This window comes from Prinia subflava, chromosome 15, assembly GCF_021018805.1.
Source record: "Prinia subflava isolate CZ2003 ecotype Zambia chromosome 15, Cam_Psub_1.2, whole genome shotgun sequence".
Classification (NCBI taxonomy): Eukaryota; Metazoa; Chordata; class Aves; order Passeriformes; family Cisticolidae; genus Prinia; species Prinia subflava.
The window spans coordinates 13,993,952-14,014,690 of record NC_086261.1 but is presented as its reverse complement, the minus strand read 5'-3'; the positions used below and the strand labels follow the sequence as shown (position 1 = coordinate 14,014,690).

At 43.3% G+C, this 20,739-nt stretch overlaps 1 protein-coding gene across 2 annotated transcripts in view; it reads left to right on the top strand.

Annotated features, from left to right (window-relative positions):
• The first annotated feature begins 1,701 nt into the window (after positions 1–1,701).
• MYO1E (myosin IE) overlaps positions 1,702–20,739 on the top strand; it is a 78,092-nt gene continuing 59,054 nt past the window's right edge. The window contains exons 1-2 of one of the 2 annotated variants that reach the window (XM_063412871.1): positions 1,702–2,982; positions 3,047–3,196. In XM_063412871.1, coding sequence (XP_063268941.1) covers positions 2,888–2,982; positions 3,047–3,196 — 245 coding nt within the window. In that variant the 5' untranslated portion in view covers positions 1,702–2,887. Of the gene's footprint in view, positions 3,209–20,739 lie in introns of both variants that reach the window. The other variant, XM_063412870.1, reaches the window with a different exon arrangement.

The window sequence follows — 20,739 nt, the reverse complement described above, 5'->3', positions numbered from 1 at the left end:
TTTGCTGTCACTTTTAGCCAGTTAGAAAGCAGTCAGAGCAGTGCTTATTTCATTACAATTTCTAATCCTTTCCAGATTCACTGACTTCCCATAAGAGTTGTTTCTTCCTGAAGCCACAACAATGTTTTTAGAATGGAGAGCAAGGGAAAGCTTTATTCGATGGCTTTTCCAGAGATAAAGACCTTGTTCTTTTTCAGTCAGTTCAGTCTTTGCACACTTTGGCACCGGGCTGATCCTGTTTGGTGCTGGCACACGGCGTGGCTCAGGCAGTGGGTAGGAGGAAAGGCTCGTGTGAGCTGCCAGCTGCACCATGGACTCACTGCAGAGACTGCTGAGCCTGGAGCATCCCCTGCAAGTCCCAAATGCCAAGCTAATAAACCTCCTGAGGCATGGAAGGGAAGCTTGTCCTTAAATATGTCCAAAGCTTCGCACTAGTGATCAATATCAGGAGAATCAAGCAGAGCAACTGTTTGCAGCTAGAAAATATCCTCAAAATAATTCTTGATGTTAGCACTTCTGTGCATGAGCTGTAGGTGTTACTAACCAGACAGACTGTCAGACAATACATGCACTGAAAAAAACTTGATGGAGTTCTTGACACGGGGAATTTTTCTTAAATCTTTTTAAGTTAGGTCTTGAAAGGTCCTGTCCATACCAATGTGATGATAGAAATGCCACCACTTTTTTTTGGTGCATCATTTAAAAGTATAGAGGTTCCTCTTTACTATTCTAGAACTCCTCAGTATGAAAATGTGGGTTCTGCCTTTTTCAGGGATGAATTGTACATTCTTGGCTGGAGGAGCCCAGGTATGCAGACCATTCAGGCACGCCACCACTGACATTCAAGGGGAAATGCTTTCCCCTGCTTCTGAGCAAGGATGTTGAATAAGTATCATTCAGTTAATATAGGCAGCTTGGGAATTAGATGTTTCTCATTAAAATAAGTAGAATGTTTAAAAGCATGAAAAGAGTTTATTGTGAATTGGAAGGTGCTTGGTACACCCAGTGCTTAGCAAGGGTTCAGGCAGATGCACAGCACCAGTTCTTTCAGCTCCAGAAGTTTTGTTCTAAGTCATCTTGCAGTCCACGTAGAGCAGATGGACCCAGTGGCACATGTTCATTTCAGTGAACTCAGGACCGGTTTCTCCATTAGATGGCCAGTGTAGATGCACTTTTTAACTTTCTTCCACAGCCTTGTTTCTTGTTATTCATAACTTGTTATAAAGATGTTTCTATGTATGTAAACACATATACATACAAATATACATGTCTTCAGAAAATTAACCTGCACATTAAACAGACCCACATCCAAAGCAAATAGAAACGCCTACAAAACCTGTATTGATTTTCTATCTTCTGTTGGCCCAGTATACATACACTTTCTGGACTCTTGCAGGACTGTTCTCACTTCATTTTAACAGTCTCATAATTTATGTAAATTTCCATATTCAAATGAAATACTAGGCAAATTATTTTTGTCCTATTTCCATAAAACTGCTGTACTCACCTTCTGTAGAGAATCAAAGTGTGAAACTTATCTCCTGTGAAGTTCTGTGCACTATTAGCACGATCAGATATATTTTTGCTTCAATAGCTGTTGCAGGTCATATTTGCCACCCAGATATTTTCTCAATAAAAATATTCCCTACCCCTCCTATCAATGTCAGCCAACATCCAAGTAATCCACTATGGAAATCCCAAGCTTTACATGATCAGTAATTACACAGTGCAAACCCAGCTGCCCTGAGAAGTGTTTTGTTTATTCCTCAAAACCAAGGATGAAACATGCCCAAAGGACTATTGTGTTTCATCCAAACCACCAAAGTCTGTGAGACACGAGAGGGGGCAGGCGGATAGTTGAAATTTTGTCCGTTTCTGTATTGTGCACGTCGGGGTGGTTTGAGTTTGTAACACTTGATCAGCTGTGTGTTCAATGTCTGCACGCCATCACACCGGTCCTGCAGGCAGATGGGCGAGGACAAAGCCCCGTGCTGGACAGCACTGTCCTTCCTCTGCCCTGGCAGACCTGACTGCACAGCCTGCGCCTGGCCCGGAGCCGCCACAGCAGCGTTCTCCCCCGAAAAGACACAACTCAATCCGCTTATGCCTGATCTCTAAATTAGTGTGGACACGAGTCTTCATTTTGTTCATAAAAACAATGAAAATCGAATACATTTTTCCCAGTAACTGTACTTCTTTTTAATCAGAAACAAACGAAATCCCAGTACAATCTATTGATGAAAGCCGGGATCTTTACCCATTAGGAGTGGTTTTCCAAGTGGTTTGGAAGCAGTATCAACATGTGACTCGGGGTCTGGCTGTTGTTATGATTGTTACATTATGTTGTTTCCACTTTATTTATATTCTGCCTTAGAAGTGGCGTTAGAAACCCATTCGAGGTAACAGCAGGGCTTCAAGCCTGAGGAGAAAGGTTTGTTAACTGCAGCAGTCAGCTTCGGGCGGGCTCACTGGTGTGATCGCTTAGGAAGCGCAGCCCCGGGAAGTTGTGCTGGTTGTGTTCTGGTCAGAACGAGCTGAGCAATGCGCAGCAGATGCCGGCTGCCTGCGGGCACCGGGGTTGTTTCGCGGCTGTGAGATGCCTGTGGGATTTGTTTCAGCATCCACTCGGTGACAAGATGCATCGTACTTTCCAGCGTTTCCAGGGATCAGCAGCACCTCAGTTCTGCGGGTACGCGGGAGCAGGGCGGCGCACGCAGCACGGGTCCGGCCGCCCCGCTGGCTGCAGGCCCGTCAGTGCCCTGGGGCGGGTGCTTGTCCCGGTGCCTGTCCCAGTGTCTGTCCCGGTCTGTGCTTGTCCCAGGAGCAGCGGCCGCCCGGGCCCCGGGCCGGAGCTGGCGAACCGCGCGCGCCGGGATTCCCTCAGGGAATGACGTCCCGGCGCGCGGCCATTGGCTGCGCCGCGGCGAGTTCTCCATTTATGGACACATGGCCCGCGCGGGGCAGCCCCGGCCCCGCGCCGCTCGCCCCTCCGGTCCCCTCCTCCCCTCCGGTGCCCTTCCCGCGCCGCCCGGCCCCGGCCCGGCCCCGGCCCCGCTCCGCGCCGCTCCCTGCCCGGCCCCGCCCCGCCCCGCCCGGCCGCGAGCTGCGCGCGCGGGGAGGGCGGAGCCGCGGCCCCCTCCCCTCCGTCCCGGGGCGCCGGCGTGTCTGGGCAGAGCCGCGGGCAGCGCCGCGCCGAGCAGCAGCGATGGTGAGCGGGGAGCTCGGCGCGGGGCCGAGCGGGACGGGGCCACTGTGGCGGGGCCGGGGCCCGCGGGGCGGCGGCGGGAGCGCGGCTGTCGTGTCCCCTCGCGCGGTGCCGGGAAGGGGCCGCGGCAGCGCTCCGTGTCCCGCTGCTGGCCAGGGAGCGGCTGTGTAGCAGCGCCGGCCTGTGGGAAGCCGGGCCGTGCCAGGCACTTGCCGAGGGCCAGCGGCTGCCGGCCCTGCGGATCCGGGCCGGTGCCTTCAGTCTCGTCCCGAAGGCGCCCGTCCCATCGCGGGGCGCGGGCAGGGCCAGCGCCGCCTGTGGAGCACGAACCGCGCCTGCCGCCCTCTCCCGCCGCTCGGGATCTGGAGTGGTTCGGGGTGTCGGTGTCCTCGGGAGGAGGAATCCCGTGGCAGCGGGAGTGCTCGAACAACAGGTGACGCCTCCGGTTCCCAGGGCGCTGGCGGAGGGGTCTCGGCGGGCAGAGCCGGCCCCGCCGTGCCCAGTCCGGGGTCACTCCGGGCCCCTCTCCCGGCGTCAGGAGCGCTCAGGTGTGCCGCGGGAGCGGGGGCGCCGCTGGGGCTGTGCGCTGCTGCTGTGACCAGGGGACGATGGCAGGAAAACACCTCAATGCAGGACTGGGGGAAAACTGGCAGGTGAACCTGGCTTGCCTTTAGTGATTGTCTCCTGATGACTGATAATAGCTTTCGTCGTGAAGTAATCTAAGTAACGATTATGTCTGCCTGTTACACAAGAACTAAGAACAAGTGGTGAAGAATCCTATGTGGTAATAAACTAGGCTAAAATCCATAACTTCTAAACAAGTAGTTTACTTAAAACTATTCTAAAGCAGGGTACTAAAGATATGAGTGCTGAGATACATGGAAAACTTATTCGGTATTTGTGCTAAAGCTTTACTGAGGTTAAGATTTATAGACTGACCAGCCTAGTTCTTGTGTGTTGAGCTTCACTCCCAATACCTTTTCAAGGATGCGTTTCTTACTGCCATTGCCTCTGCTTTGACTTCCTGAGGCAAGTAAACTTGTACCTGGTTACATCTATGTGGAGCACAAATCTTTGCTGTAAACAAAACATTGCAGAAGTTAGGAAGCCAAAACTTCTCTTGAAGTCAGGGATAATGATGCCAACTTGCTCTTATAAACCTGTTTTTGGTAAGGAGCTTTGAATGAGATAGGTGCTTGTGTTCCCTGGGGGCTGATTGTTTTGCCAGGTGATTCAGATCAACTGGTTAGTCTTAATCTTTGCTCCTCAAGTACCTTGTGTGTGACAGACACCTGTGGCACATACGGGCTCCTTGGCAGAGGCTGGGTCATTGCTTGGGCTGCTGACATGTTAAATGGGGTTGGAAGTCTTTGTTGCAGGTGCTTCAGGTGTGTCTGCCTGTTACCAGTAATACTTTGAGATCAATCTGTTAGTTGATCTGCTGTGGGCTCCATTCATTCCTTTTTAATGAAAGCTTTTAATCAAAGTCACTTTTGTAAATACATATAACTAAGTGGCAACATACTCTGTGAGATTTACTCTGTCAAAATAAGAGAATTAGTTTATTCCACAAGATACACTTTTTAAGGATGTATTCAGACAGTTTTTCTCCACCTTTTAATTTGATACTGAAATAGTTTTTCACTGTGATATCTCAGAATAGTATGAATTGCATTTTTAGATTATTGGTAAGTAATTATTACAACAAAACGAGAAAATAATGCTTTTGAAAGTGCTGATTTTTCCAATAATTATACCCAAACAATTGTTTGATAGTCATCAGAAGGTAGTATTTTGTAACTTAGTTTGCAGAAGGATTGCCTGGCAGGACTTACAATGACTGCTGATCAACATGAATCATGCTACTAGTACCCTGAAACTTTTACTCATTCTCTGTGCTGTATAAAAAACTCGCATTATTCCCCCTTTTTTTTTGTCTTAACAGTTTTGATGTCTGGAGGGTGAACGAAGCTGAATGTTACAAGTGTTCTGTGTTTTCTAAATTGAGTCTTTCCTGCTGTACCTTTGTCACTGCAGACCTCAGAGTGATCCTTTCCTGTTCTGACAGGGTCTCCAGTGCAGGGTGCTGAGTTGCTGCTGGCACCAGGCGCTGTTGGTGCTTCTGGGGCCATCTGAGCAGAGGGGACACCGGTGTCACTGCTCTGTCACTGGTGCCTTGGCCAGTCTGCCACGGTGCATGGCCCCACCCAGCTCAGCTGGCACACGGCAAAGCCTCTGCACTGAGCAGTATGTCTGCTCCTTTTTGCTGGTTTATTTTTAATCCAGATCAATATCTGTGTCAGGGTAACAGGGTGCTTTCAGGAGGAAATGTGCAAGCATGGAATGGATGAGCTGTTTTGTGGTTGTACATGGCAGTGCAAGGTGGGAACGAGCAAGAGCAGGGCAGAACTGTAGTAAAGCTGACAAGTCTAAGGAGCAGCTGCCAGCTTAACATTTTTCTCTTGAAATGCATCCATTTTGTTACCTTTGTGTTTCAATGTTTTAAATTCAATACAGAAAAATCCTAAAAGCTTCTAATAGCTTAGCTGAGGCTTTTAAGTCTTCAGAAACTGGGTATTATGTCAGTGCCAAGTAGTCCCACTCCAGTGAAGAACTCTGTCCATAATATGCAGGAAGCCTCATGGTGAAACTCAGCTAGAACTAGCTGGAATGGGATACATATGGTCAGCTGAGCTTTATGCTGTTATATTGTGAGTTAGGACCTTTGTGTCATGGGTAGTTCATGGAGATGCATTGGGGGATCTTGAATTGGATAGAGAAACTGTACCATGTTACAAAAATGATCTCGGACCTTTCATTTAAAGTAGTTCTTTAGTCTTCAGGGATTGTTCCCCTGAGTACTGTCAGCTGGCTTTTAACTCTCCTAAGAATAAAACTTTGAATGTCTATCAGCAAGTATTTTCTAAGGCATAAACTGCTACTATATTTAGAAAAAGGCCAACCACAAAATCAAATAAATGCTGCACCTGAACAACAATCCCATCAGTGATCAAGTTTGCCTGCTTTGGCATAATCTCTGTTCCAGAGTACCTCTGCTGAGGCTTTGTACCAATTTGTTGGGCAGAGTGAGAAGGGAAAGCTCTCAAGAGAGAAAGCAGGATCAGCAGTATCTGGATTAGCTCACAAGTTATTGAGCAAGCCAGGGTTGTCTAATATACTTGTGTTAAAAAACCCAATGTGTTTCTGTGTTACCTTTAACCAGTATTTTAGTGCTAAGCAATTTTCTGTAACACTCCAGTCAGTATGTGCATTTTATCTGGGTGTGCTTGGTGTCTTCTTGGTTCCACCTCTTCACCAAAGATGGAAGGCTGATTTTTAAAAAGAAACCTTTTTACAGCAGTTTGACATCAGAAGAGGGCAGATATTTATAGCTCAGTCCAGCAAGAAGCTGAGGATGTCTTGATTCCATGTAGTCCCTATGAAAGGCTGCAGAAATGGACTGGATTAGCCTTGCTGGCCTTTAGGATTCAGTCCTGAAGTAGTGAATGTGTGATGGGGACTGGGAGCTTATACTATCTTAAGTATTTTTTTTTCTGCAGGGAAGTCCCAAGGAAGACAGTGATGCTTCTGTATTTGAAGGGTACTTTCCTGTCTGGTGCTGCTGACAGTAGCCTAAGCTCAAACCTTGCTTTCTGCCAAATGTGGAATACTAGGGAGTGTAACAGCATGTGCTTTGCATTATGTCTAGAGGTGCATTAATGGAAAATCTTCCAGCTAGATGATGTTTCTTTCTGGCTGATATATCAAATATACTAAAACACAGTAGTACTTGATGTGTTTTGTTTAGGCTTGCATTGTACATATACGTGCTTGTTTCTAGTTTAGGCCTCTAGAATGATTACAGATACACTCTGTATGTTAGAGCACTTTTTCACAAGACACTAATGTATGCAGAATGGTACTCATATGCAACTTTTGCAGCTGGAAACTGAACATGTGACTGTGTATGTATGCATCTCTTATGCAGTTTTCTCATCATCTCTTTTGCCTTCCAGATATGTTTTTTTTCTGTTCTACATACATACTTATTATGAAGGAAATGGGGTGGCAATGCTGTTAGTAGTTTAACCAAACTATTTGCAACTACTTTTTCTTAACTTAAAGGAATAACATTCACCAGTCTTGCTGCCTTGTTCTTAAGGCATTGCTGCGCATGTGGCATGGGAGAAGTTAAAGTGAGTTTTGTCGTGGTTAGCACATGGAATGTTAAGCTTTTACAAGGTTTCAGTAAAATCTTAGTAATGTTCCCATCATAACATGGAATGTATCAAAATAGTTTTTGTAGCTACCTTGCTTGAAACACTAAAAAGTTGTACATCTCTTTAGAGAACTGTTATTATCACCTTTTGTAATAATTTTATTTATTTTGACTTCATAAATACCAGTGTATTCTCAGTTGTAGGAGTTAATCTAAAAGTGTCATTGATCTAAATGGTCATACACTGCTCTATCCAAGGTATATTATAAATAATAAAGGTTTTGGTACATTATTGATACTAAGGTGTAGAACATGTAAATTAACATCTTCAGAGTTACAGAAGAATCTTTTATATTAATAAAGCCTAACTTAGTTGCTGCATGTTGTGATGAGGAAGGGAGCAAAAAGGTGATTTTTCCTCCTGGGCTCCCAGCTCTACTTTGCCAGGCTAGCCCTGGGAGTGAGTTTCCTGTAGTTACCTGAAGAGTTCTGACACAGATCTTTGTAGTTGTGGAGAATGGAGATGGAGACCAGGCTGGGATTGGCCTGCAAGTTGTCAGGCGTTTGTTTACCCTTTGGTTCTGGTTATTGCCACAATAAATGGCTTATAAATTACAAATTAATCTGCTTTCCTTTTCAGTTTCCTAAAGCACTCTTGTAACGCAACACTTCAGTCTGCTTTTTTTAGGAAGCTGCATTCCAGATCTACTGGAAGGCATTAAGAACTGTGTTAGAAAGGGATTTTGCACCTGGTTAACAAGGTTTGTACCTGGTTTTGTTCTGGGAGTTAACTGTGCTAGACGAGAAGCAGTTTTTGGAATGGGGAGGAGCGTGTTTGTATATGTGTGCACTACAAAAATAAGGATTTGGAAAATATTTTAGTTCTCTGCTAGCACAGAAATCCAGGCATAGGCCTTGGAAAGAAAGGGTTGGCTTGCATTACTGGTAGCTCTTTGAATTAAGCCACTTTGTGGTATCTAAACTCTGACCATGAATATGAGCAGCAAAGTTTACCTCAGCACAAAAGGCTAATAAACCTTTCAGGGATAATCATTTAAAGGTTCTCTCACACATTTTCTCATCTGTTGAACACCATTCACTTCCTCGTGACCTATGGTCTGCCAAGGAGCTTTTCTGGTTGATGCTGGTCCCTAGCAAATGACCAGCATTGTTTTAAACTCTGATGGAAGCAGGTTTTTGTACTGCCTGTGTGTGGGGCAGTGTTTCAGGTGTATGGGTGCCTGCTGACTTTAGGAGCTGCTGTAGTCAGAGGACTCTGGATAGCTGCAGTGTATTGTTAGCTTTTATTATTCCTACTATGGCTGTAAACGTATTTGTAAATATCAGAGAAATATGGCAGGGAGTAAACAAGAATGTTTTCCCTTCAGATGAGAACGGAGAGCTGTCTCTGAGGATTTGCTCAGATGTTCACCTCAAACTCAGCCTCCCGTGGCACTCCTGGGGCAGCTTGGGTGTGAGGAACTGTAATATAGTCAGACCTTCCTGAGCTGGGTTCAGTCTTTCCCATCTCCTACTTCCTTCCCCACATTCCTGAGATGCCAATTACTGTCCTGCCCAGGAAGTACGGTTGTCACTCCTCTCCTGACTCATCCTCATCTTCAGCTTTCCTATCCTCCACCTACTGCTTCCCTTCTTCACTTCAAAACTGTGAACACCCCCTGGGGATGCCAGGTGTGCAGTCAAGTCCTGGCAGTGCATGGGATCTGTTCCCTCTGCTTGACTGAGTCATTGCTGTGATCAGAAAAGATGGCTTGGTCAGCAGCTTTTCCACACACTGAACCTCGCAGGTGCTTTCTTCCCCTTCTGTTAAATATGCTTCTTGGAAATAGCTTTGGGGTTTGATGGTGTCCTCTACACAAGCAAGTACCCAAAACTCATAATATAAGCAGCCTGGGAAGAAGGGTATGATCAAGGTTTTTTTCCAAAGACACAGCAGCATTTAATTGATACTGAAACCACTCTTGGACTGGGTTCATAAACTATAAAATGTAATTTTTAAAAAAATTCAGATTTTTTTTTTTAGTTGGAACTGAAAATACTTTTTAAAAACAAATGTGAGAGCTGACAAGGAAAGCAATGTTGGCAGTTGGAGTGTGAGTCAGAGCTATCAGAAGTGATGCTTATTGGGAAGCCTACTTACAAGGTGCTTTTAAGGTACAAAGGCTTATCTACTAACATAACTTAAAAAATGTGAACTTGAAAGTTAAAACCAGATATTAGCAGATCTTGAGTATATTTTGTGATCAACACTGTCCTGGAAGTGTCAAAAGGATTATAAAATAGGTCTGGTGCTCCACTCTCCTGTCATGTGTGTGATTTTTCAGCTGCCAGAAGTGTCTGGTGAAAGCCACTTCTGGCTTTCAGGAGATCGCTGGAATGGCTTTGGGATGGAGTGATGATAGATGTTTTTCTTTAGACTCCTTCAAAAAAAGGGGACATAAATAGTTTGTGCAAAAACATGTGCTTCTAGAAGCTATTTTCATGCTTTTTTCAGCAATCTGAAGTCTAAATGAGAGGGTTTTTTGGCGTCCTTCAGAGAGGATTGGCAGTCTAGTAGTGACTTGATGCACTTGTCCGTGTACAGGAAGTGTGGGGCTTTTTTTCCTTGCCAGCTCAGAACCACTCACTGAATCACTGTCATCAGCTGAGCCTGAGTCTGTAACCACTTCTTGGTCAGCCTTGTCTAATTTAAGTGTTGAAGTCATATTCAAGTCTGAACAATGCAGCGTGATACCCTCTATAAAACAAGCAAAATGTTTTCAACAGCTTTAAAGTCTTTCCTGCTTGTGTCTTATAAAATATGTTGCCTGATGTTTGATCTTGCACCCTAGGACAGTCTTCTGTTTTCAGTCTGACATTCCACAACATTTGTTAGGCTTTAAATTCTAGGCAGTTTACCAATACACACTGTTATCTTTTACGGTGATTGATGTCTTTTCCTGTGCTTTGAGTTGGATGTTGCTAATAGCAGCAATACAGAAAGATGGAAGTTGGAACCTCTTGTTAGTAATATGTTTGCAGTGCCAAGCGGTAGTCAAGAACTTGTCTCATCTTGTTTTGTTTTGGGTTTTTTTTCCTGCCTTGAAGAATACAAGTCTGCACAAATGCCTAAGTGCTTCCAAATTTGCTTTTGCATTAATTTGCAACCCTGTGTTGTTCCCAACTTTAAGAAGTGCACAGATGCAAAGTGTGTTTACTGCAGCCAACGCATTTGGAGTCCCTGGGGTTATGAGCCCTGGACTCCTTGATAGCTCATTTGGTGTGGAAATACTGCTGCTCTGAGGGGTAGTGGGAACATTCTGAGGGGAAAAGTTTACCTTGGTATTGTGAACATCTTTCAGCTGTTGTGCTCCTTCTGGCACACTGGCCTGGTGACCTCCTGGTCTCTTGGGTTTTGGACTTCTTGCAGGTGTTTTGATGTATGAACTGGAAAATACTTCTTGTGCTAAGTGGAAGCAGTGTTCTTGAGGCATACTGAAGGACAGCTTTCATTAAACCTAATCTGAAAAGCTATTTCATGGGACTCAAATGCAAGTGCATACTTTCAAGTTTAATTATGTGTTTTTTCTTTCAGTATTAGAGGAAAATTTGATTTCTCCATTTATTAATTCTGAAAGAATGTTTTCCTGTACTGATACCCACCTGTATTCAGTACATACCTAAAGAAAATGTGCATAAGTATTTATAACAGTAATTGAAAACAGTCACACTTAGACTACAGATATACTTAAATTAATTGGGGGATTAAAAATGGGGTTAGATTCATTCCAGAAGGGATATAAAGCTACAAATCCACCCATTCTTGCTTTCAGAGCACAGAGGTATAAGTTGTCTACATATTCTGAATTCATAGATGAATCTATGATATCTTCCAGTAAGGCAAAAGAAACATTTTGCATAATTATTTTGCATAATTATTTCTGCTGTCTACCTAAATATAGATTGTTTTTGAAGGAATCAGTGACAGCATGCAAGATGCTAGGAAAAAAAAATTAGTCATAAGAGTCCATAGTTATATTAGACCCTTGTTTCATACTTAGTTCTATATTTTTTGTTGACTCTTGATAGTGCAATTTTTATAAGAGCAGGTTAAATTAATACACTAGTCCTGTCAGGAAACTTCTGATATTTTTTCTACCATATTTGAATTAAAAATTTGGCTACAATGAAAGCTGATATATTACTAAGCATGATTTTATTACATGTAGCTCCTGTACCATGAAATATTCCACTTCACATGTAAACTTGATTAGTTCTTGGATTCTGAATTGCCTGAATCCAAGAAAACAAATATTTGACTTGGCCAATTAAAATATAGTACATCCACTAAGAACAGAATTACTTCAGCTGGATTTATTTTCTCCACTTGAAAACTGTGCCTTTCTCACAGTCATGTTTCCAGGAGTTGATGCTGTGTTGTTGGTAGTCTCCAAAGCCTTTTTCATTGCTTCCCCTCAAGTATACACTGGGAACTGCTATATTGGTTAGTAATTGCTAGATTCAGCAAACCAAAGTTTCCTACAAAAACATTCTGGTCTTTGCAGTGGAAAAGCAAAAATAGCTTCTCAGAGTAGGGCAATTAGGATGTGTTCAGTTTTCGAGGGGATCCTGGCTGTTTTTTGTGTTTCCTGCAGGACTTGAGTAGACTGAAGTAAGGTGCCTTTTTGGAACTGACTGGCCCTGGTGGAGGGGGAAGCATCAGCATCCTGCTATGGAGGAGCAGTGTAAACCTGCTGAGAAATTAGTTAAAAAGTGTTAAAAATACATAATTGTGTCCTGAGCTGTACCCAGACTGTTGGCCATTATTTGCTCCCGTGGCTGTTGGCTTTGCCAAGCGTCCCTTCCTGCTTTTTCCTGGGGTAGCTGCTGGGAGTTCATTATCCCAGCTGTGTGCAGCCCCTTTGCTGGGTGTCGTGGTGGCACACAGTGCTGCTGGGAGGAGGGACCTTCTTCTCCCAGCTCAGGGTGGGACTCGGCACCCCTTGGGCGTTTGGTGGCCACTGCTTGCCAATGGCTGAGGGCAGAGTCCTGGCAGGAGCAGTGCTTCAGAGCCCTGGCAGGACCCAGGGCCCACGCTGGCAATTCTTGTTATGGGAAGAGACTGCCAGCAAACAGAGGCTGGACTAACTTCTACAGACTGTGCTATTTGTTATGTTTTTTAAAGAAGGATTAGACTTGACCCAGGGAAAAAAGTGAGCTGGGATGTTTTGTAACAAATGGAGATCCTGTTACGGCTCTGTGTATGTCTGTGGAGGTCTGAGCTGAGGTCTGGCCTTTAATGACCAAAATCTCGAGCTCCATTTGAAGCAGAGCTGGGAGTGGGGAGAATGACTTCATTGTAGGAGAGGCTGCTGCTTTTGCTGTTTTGCTGTGCTTTAGTTGTTTTTTGTCTCAGCATTGAGTTGCAACCACAGTTTGAAGCATGAACTGTTTTCAGATGAGAAGGAAAGCAGGGAAAGGTCTTCAGCACAGCAGGTCAGGTCAGAAGTGTACCTACAAATGCAAGAGGACTTGGCAGTACCTGAGTATCCAGTGTCTGAAACTGGAGATAATGTTGAGTACCTGTTTCTAACAACTGAGCCTGGTTTCTTAAGCAGCTTAGATATTTGTCTGTAATTGTCATTCTTGTCTCTCAGCATTCTGTAATATATATCTGCATAGCAATAAAGGACTAGATTCAGTGTACTGGAGAAAATACGAATTTGCCCAATTTGATACTTGCTTTAAAGAACAAATCAGCATATACTCTGGTATGTGGTCAGCAAAACTTGATTTGATAAAACTGAAATGGCTTCTGTTGTGGTTTTAAAAAGTATATACAATGAAGGAGATGAATCTGTTCTAGCTTGAAGCTGCCTTCAAGCACACAGAATGTGTGTTCTCTACAGCCTCCAGTGACTTTGACCTCAGTCTCAGGAATATGTAATGAAGTGTGTCAGGCTACAGAGGGGTTGAAAGTCAGTAGCAGAGAGCGAATGGATTAATTATTTCACATAATTGTGTGACTATTGGTAATTAATTATTCCACACTAATTAATTATTTAATTATGAATTAATTATTTCACACAGATAGGACTGTTGGTAACTGCCAGTTCAAATGTTGGAAGGAGTACTTGGTGTGTAGCTTCCAGTGTCAGTAACCCAGCTGCCCGCTCCAGGAGCCTTAATGCTGTTCCCATGAGTACTATTTGTTAAAGCTTTTCTAATGGTGATAGGAATTCTGGTTCCAGGGTTCTTAATGCCTGAAATACCAGCACACCCAGTCCACAGAGACCTGATCTCAATATGCAGAATAAGTTCATGACCAGCAGTGGTTTCTTCCTGTCGTTTACTTTGTGTTTTTATTCTTGGTACATTCTAGGAGCACTTGAGAGGAAGCGTGGCAGTGGCTGCTTATTCCCATATTTGGAATTGTTCTAGATGGAATGGACATCCCTCACTGAAGGAGAGGGCTGATGCAGTGTTCCTGGGCAATCTAAGCTGCCTCCAGCCATGGCTTAGTCTTGGCAGAGTCACAGGGGTCCATTTCCTTTGCAGCTGTGCATGGTGCAGTTTTCTGCCTGGAGTTACAGGGATGGTTGGTGGCACTGGTGGGGTCCCTCCAGATAGGTGGGCCTGACTCTCACAATACTAAAAGCTTGTATTTACATGGTTACAAATTTCTGTTCTCCAGTGGGGTTTCCTTCAGTCTACACGTTAGCAGTGGTGTATTTTGTGTTATAAAGAGGTGGAATTAGTGAGTGTTACTTAGTACTTTAGTGAAATGAGCACTCAAGTGTTTAATTGTGGAAAAGGAAACAATATTCAGAACATCAACTCACTTGCATCTCCTAACTTTCTCCTTGGTATTTTTCCTGAGACTTTTACTGTAAAGGGCTCATGTCTTGTGTATGGATTTAGGGGTGAGGAGGGAACCCCAAGCCCTAAATCTGCTTTCTTAAATAGTCACTATTAAAACCATATTGGGAAAGAAGCAGATACAATATATTTCAGAAAAAGCATTGTAATCACTGACAGTGTAGGCACTGCTTACCATTGCAGTAGCTGGCTACTTTATCTGCTTCCATGCAATTCACCAGTGGAAAGATAAACTAAGGACTGCAGAAATGAATCTTTAATTTACTAGTCCTGAGACTGACCTTTTCTTGTTCTTAATTATTACAATCTGTACTTGAACTGAGACTAAATAAGTTCAGCTGCATGTGTTAGAATGCCTAAAATTAATCCTTTATGGATACAGTCTTGACAGAACTAAAAACCTCCAGTTCTGAATAAGAAAGGAATGTCTGAAATCGATCCAGAAGACCAGAACGTAACACAGAGTTTTAAATCCCTATTTCAGTGCCACAGGATAAGTTTATAGACTTGAACAACTGGGGTTTTTTTCCCAGAGCTGAGCATTTCTTTTGGGGAGAGGAATTTAAGAGCTGTTTATTCTGAAAAGAGGCTTAACAGTGTGAAAGCTGGCAAATGCTGAAGCAAGTCTGTTTGGGCTGTACTGATGGTACAACCTGTACCCTTACAGTATAGGCAGGTACTTCATAAACCACTGAGGATGTTCTGATGGATGTTCTGAAGGTGGTAGTTTGTAATGGAGGAGTGTGTTGTTACCACAATTAATGAATTAGTCATGAAGAGCTATTTAGTCTGACACACCTCCAGAGTGTTCACCCACTGAAATCAGGTTTTCTTTTGTTCAAGTCATTTCTTAACGATACAGCAGGCTGAGGTGTTTTTGCTCCTGAGGCCATTAGGTGACTTTTTCGCTTGACTTGTCCCATCTGTGGCTCTGTTCTGAGACCAGAATACATTTGAAATGAAGCTGTCAGCAGGCTTTACCCTGCAGCTCTGTGAGGTCTTCTCTGAGTGTGGCTAGAGTCCAGCGTGGTACTGGGAGGGACAAAGTGAGCAAAACCAGTCCTGTCAGTTTGACTGTAACCCACCTCTTGTGGTTTGTACTGGGTCTCTGATACTCAAAAATGGGTAAATAGCTCTTAACTTAGTAGGGAGGGGAGACGTCAATCAAAAATACCAGTATTAACTTTTACAGTTCTGGAAGCACTTAAGACGCTGGGGAGTTCTTCCTAGTCTGCACTTCAAAGTATGTAGGTGTAGAGTCAGTAATTGTGATGTTAACTACCTGTGGTGAGGTAACTACGGTCATTCATTTTACATCTGAAGCAGACATAGAATATACATTTTTATTTCAAGGTTATTTTGCCTGGTAACGACTCTGAGATCTTAAAGATAGAAGTCAAGGTTGTTATGGTGTTTGTTTTGGATCATGTTTTTTTTTTACCCCAAGCCTTTGAAAATATTTTATCATCCTGCTCTTTACAGATGTGGAGTAGTAGATTAACTATAAAATACTAATTCTGTTGCTGTTTGCTCATTGATATTGCAGGTGTACAAACAGGAAAAGAAAAAAACAGAGGGGAAATTAATATCATCTGATTGCTAAAACAAAGAAGCTCAAATTTAGTAGCTAAAATTATGTTCAGGCTGGTAACAGGATACAATGAACAATGAAACTAGATTCTGTAGCTAATTGTGTCCTTTTAGGGTTTGTTTTGGAATTGTACCTGACCAATTGAAACTCTTTAGTAGAAGTCAGCCTCATTTAAATGAACCAATCTACTTTTTTTGCATCACACCTCAATGAGATGCCTAGGCTATTATTTTTCTTTGTATTTTTGAAGACTTTGGAATAGATTCAAAAACTAAAATGAACTCGTTTTTGTTTTTTTAAGGTGGTGTTTTAAGTCAGGGCAGGTCAGGACACTGTATGTATTAGAACTGGCAGGTGGGGAGAGTACTTTTCTGTTGATCCATCCATTTGCTTCTATACCTGTAGTAAAGCATGCAGTTTTGCCCCCTTATTCCTGTTCTGCCTTCCAGTCTCTAGTGTGACAGTGTGGGAGAACCTCCCGAAGTACCAAAGCTGTGCAGAGCCTTTGTGATCACCCTGTGGCTGTTGTTTTGTTTTGGTGCCATTTTAATAAAGATGGAGTGGGGAATGTATCAGAGGCATGTCCCTAACAGCTGCCATTGACTGTGTTGTGGAGCTCTCCTGAATTATCTGTAGTGTGGAGCCTAAATTTTCTGTAGTGTGAGAGAGGGCTGGAATCCTCTGCTGGTTTTGACAGATGATACATGCAGACTATGTGCCCTCTGTGAGGGAAATGTGACTTGGTCAACAGTAGGCTGAGTGACAGAATTTTCTCAGAGAAATCTAAGAGGGAATGGTGGAATGGTCTGGGCTGGCAAGATGGTGGGAGCCTAGTCTGGTCCAGGCAAGCTGCTTCCAATTTCCATGTGAAGTTCTGCTCCTTCAGCTCTACCTTAGTAGTGTTCTTTCCATCTGTTCATAAGCCTTTAATATTGCTGATGGAATTGGTTCAGTCTGACACCTTCTCTGATTCTAACCTCATATAGGAAATGTGTATTTGTCCTCCCTACCCACAGATCAGCCATGTGGCCTTGAAATACTTGCCTGAGTCTCGTCTTAGCTCTCACCTTCTACACTTGCCTTCCTCATGCCCTCCCTTCTACATCCTTAACTCTCAGCAAGCCTTTGCAGAGCTCTTGTGTCTTCAGCTGCAAATGCCAAAGGACATGCTCCACTTCATTACAGGCTTTCAGTGTGATTTTGGGGGGTTGTCCCTTAAGTGTTATCTGTAAATACATAATGAGATGTCTAAGTTATGCTTTTACTAGTAGTTCTAAACAGGTTTAAGCTTGCTCAGGCAATGGTGTGTGTAAACATTGGATCATTTTTCTGGTCCTTTTTAAAGTGCAGATTTTCCTGGCAGTACATACTACTGGGAAACTTGCAATGAAATATGTTGTATAAAGGCAAAGAAATTCTGTTTTGTACTTTGCAGTAAGGTCATGGAGATGAAAATGCATGTATAAATGTATATTTGTAATTCATGAACATGGTTATGTGAATGTCATGTTATTACTTAAATGCCTGTATATAAAATGTGTGACTTTAGCAGTAGATTACAGATAATTTTTTATATTCGTAGTAGTCCTTACAGCTATTGCTGTCGAGTGTTGGACAATTTTTCAAAGTGCAATAAAATATATAAATCATTGGTATGTTAGCACTAAATAGGCAGAACATCCTTGAGGATAGATCTCTAGTAGGAATCTGTGGAATAGCTGGTGTTAGGTATTGCCTGTATCCCACAGACCACAGGTGTGTTTTGGAGATAAAGGGAAGCCTTTCTGTCATGCAGGCTGTCATCGAATGATTTAAAATGCAGAGCATTTTTGAACCTGCTCTCAACACTGTTTAGAAGCAATAGAGTTGCTTTACAGCTGGACTGAGCTTTTACTTCCAAAATGTTCCATGGCACCTTTTTTCACCACAAATAACCAAAAACTCTGACACTTTATTTGCAAGGTTTTGTCCCTTTCGATAGCCCTTTTGCTAAACTGGCAATTACTGATTCATCCATGACTAAATTACGGCTGTTGTTCTCTAGAAATCTGGGCTTTACCTGATGCTCTCTCATGCAAGCGCTATGTAAATCAACCCTTGCTAAACACTGAGATTTGACAGGAGCAAATTGCAAAGCAAGATAGCTGCAGGCTGCTTCCTATTCCTCTTTCTGTGTTTCAGCAGGAAAAAAAATGATTCTGGCAGTCAGACATTGCAAAAGGAGTATGCAGAAGCACATCTGCATACCTAATAGTCTGATTCTTTAATTTACAGATTTTAAGAGGTGCTTTCATTAACTGGATGAGACATGCTTAGCTGCATAACATAGCTGTTCAAATTAGTGTTTTGTAAGGGAAAGAAAGTGGCACAGGCAGATGGCATGGATGGCTGATCATCACACACATGCCCTATGTGTGATGTATTTTTTCACTATATGATACATAGAACTGTGCATGTGTTGTAGAATACAGGCTTTTCTCACTTACGTGCTCAGGTTTATTTGAAATATGGTAATTACCCTGGATGTATGTACAGACTGGAGAGTGAGAGGCTGGAGAATGGCACCACAGAAAAAGGGACCTGGGCTCCTGGCTTGAACATGAGGGCAGCCATGAGGGCCAGGCATGTCCTGGGGCATCAGGCCCAGCACTGCCAGCTGGGGATTGTCCTGCTCTGCACTGCACTGGGGCAGCCTCACCTCCAGTGCTGGGGCAGTTCTGGGCACCGCAGTATTGAGCTGTTAGAGAGTGCCCAAAGCAGGGCATGAAGATGAAGATGGTGAGGGGGAATTGTGTGAGGAGCAGCTGGGGGCACTGGGTCTGTTCAAGATGGAGGACACTGAGGGGACACCTCATTGCAGGTACAGCCTCCTCGTGAGGGGAAGAGGAGGGACAGACACTGATCTCTTTGTTCTTGTAAGCAGTGAAAGGGCCTGAGGGAATGGCCTGAAGTTGGGTCAGGGTGGTCTAGTTTGGACATTAGGGAAAGGTTCTTCACCCTGAGGGTGGCTGGGCACTGGAGCAGCCTCCCCAGGGCAGTAGTCACAGCACCAGCCTGACAGAGTGCCAGGAGAGAGTTTGGTCAACACTCTCAGACGCATGGTGGGATTCTTGAGGATGTCCTATACATGGAATTTGACTTTTGTGGATCCCTTCTAAGTCAGGATATCCTGATTCTATGGCTTTAGCAGAGGTTTTGAGAATGGGAATGAGACTCCCAAACATGTGTTGCTAAATGATCAACCTCAGAGCTTCAAATCCCACCTGATTTACTGAAAGGGCTAAAGCATTTTGTGTCTAGTGCCTTTACTCCCTTTTCCAGCATATGCTTCAAGTCCTGTAGGGCATGGTTCCCTCAGGTGACCTTGGTGGGTCCCACTTCCCAACAGAGGTACCACACCTGGCAGGACTGAAGCCGTAGGAAATGATGTCACTGTGAACTGGGAGCTTTTGCCTAACTTCACTCCTGCAACTGTCTCAGAATGCTTCACTAATGTGAGAAATGCAATCCAAAACCAAACAGTCTTTCAGTAAGTCAAACTGCAATGAAATCAATAGATATCTGAAATATTAAAATAAGATCTTACAGTACTGGATATAAAAACTTAATAGGAAATTGGAAAGTGGGGTTATTCATCTATCTATTAAAAGGCTGAGCTAGATGAGACTTTCCAGTGCGCACAGGCTTTGGGTTGCGTTTCTGCATTTAAGTGCAACAGGACCTACAGTAGGGGTTATTTTATGTTGCTTGTAAACAATTTACAAATTTTACTAAAGAACACTTCCTGCTGCTGTGTTCTTTTTTATTTTGAAAAAATGTAAAGAGAAAACCATGAGGTTTTCCTTAACATAGGTGATTCTGATAGCTTTCGTTAATTGGGTTATTAACAAGGAGTGAGTTTGAAGTACTGAAAATTGTATTCTCAATGGCAACATAGCAAAAACTTGCAGATTGGTTTAGCTGCTGGCAGCCTTCAAACCCTGCTTGTTAAAAAAAAATGTGTAAGGAGTTCCTCTGGTCTTGTTGGATTTGGACTTACTGGACTTAGTTTTGTTGATTCTCTTTGTATGTGTTTGTGTAAAATTATCTTGGAAGATATTTGAAGATGCAGCTCTATAAGGAGTGGAACAAACTGTCCTTCATTTCAGTGGGGCAGATTAGATGGAATCTGTAACGTAGGGTTTCAGTTAGTCATCTGAGATGTGCAGACAAGGAGGAAGACATAAGATGTGTGGATTGTGTCCTTTTTTAAAAAATTATAGTTTAAAAAGGACACTAGCCTTGAAAACCGATAGGCTGTCTTGAAATTGTCTTTCTGTGCAGTCCTACAACTGATAGTTGGCCTAAATGCTTTTTGCACAAGCAAATGGTTTTCTTCTGAACAAAACCTTAATAGGCATAAATAAAACTGGCAAGTTATTACAGATACCTGAATATTTCATGATTCTTTGTTCATTTTTAATTGTGTGTTCATAATTAGAAGAATTTTGGTTTTGAAAGCCTCAATGAGTTTCAGTATTTTAGGTGTTGAATAATTCATGATGAACTTTGTTTACACACTGTTTATGTCCCAAAGAACCTCAAGCAACTTATTAAAAAAAACTTTACCACATTCCTTTATTCAGAATTATTCTGTGGTTAATTACATTTGGCAGAATCTTAGCTATGTTTATGTAAGCACTGGTGCTCTGCTGAGCCTCAGTGAGGGATGCCTGAATCCAGGTCAGGATTGGGAGCTGCCTGTTATGGATCATGCTTGGGAACCCCTGAGCCCTGCATACCCACTGCTGCAGAGCCAAAGGCCGGCCAGGACAGGAAAGAATAGTGCTCACAGGTAAAAGGGAC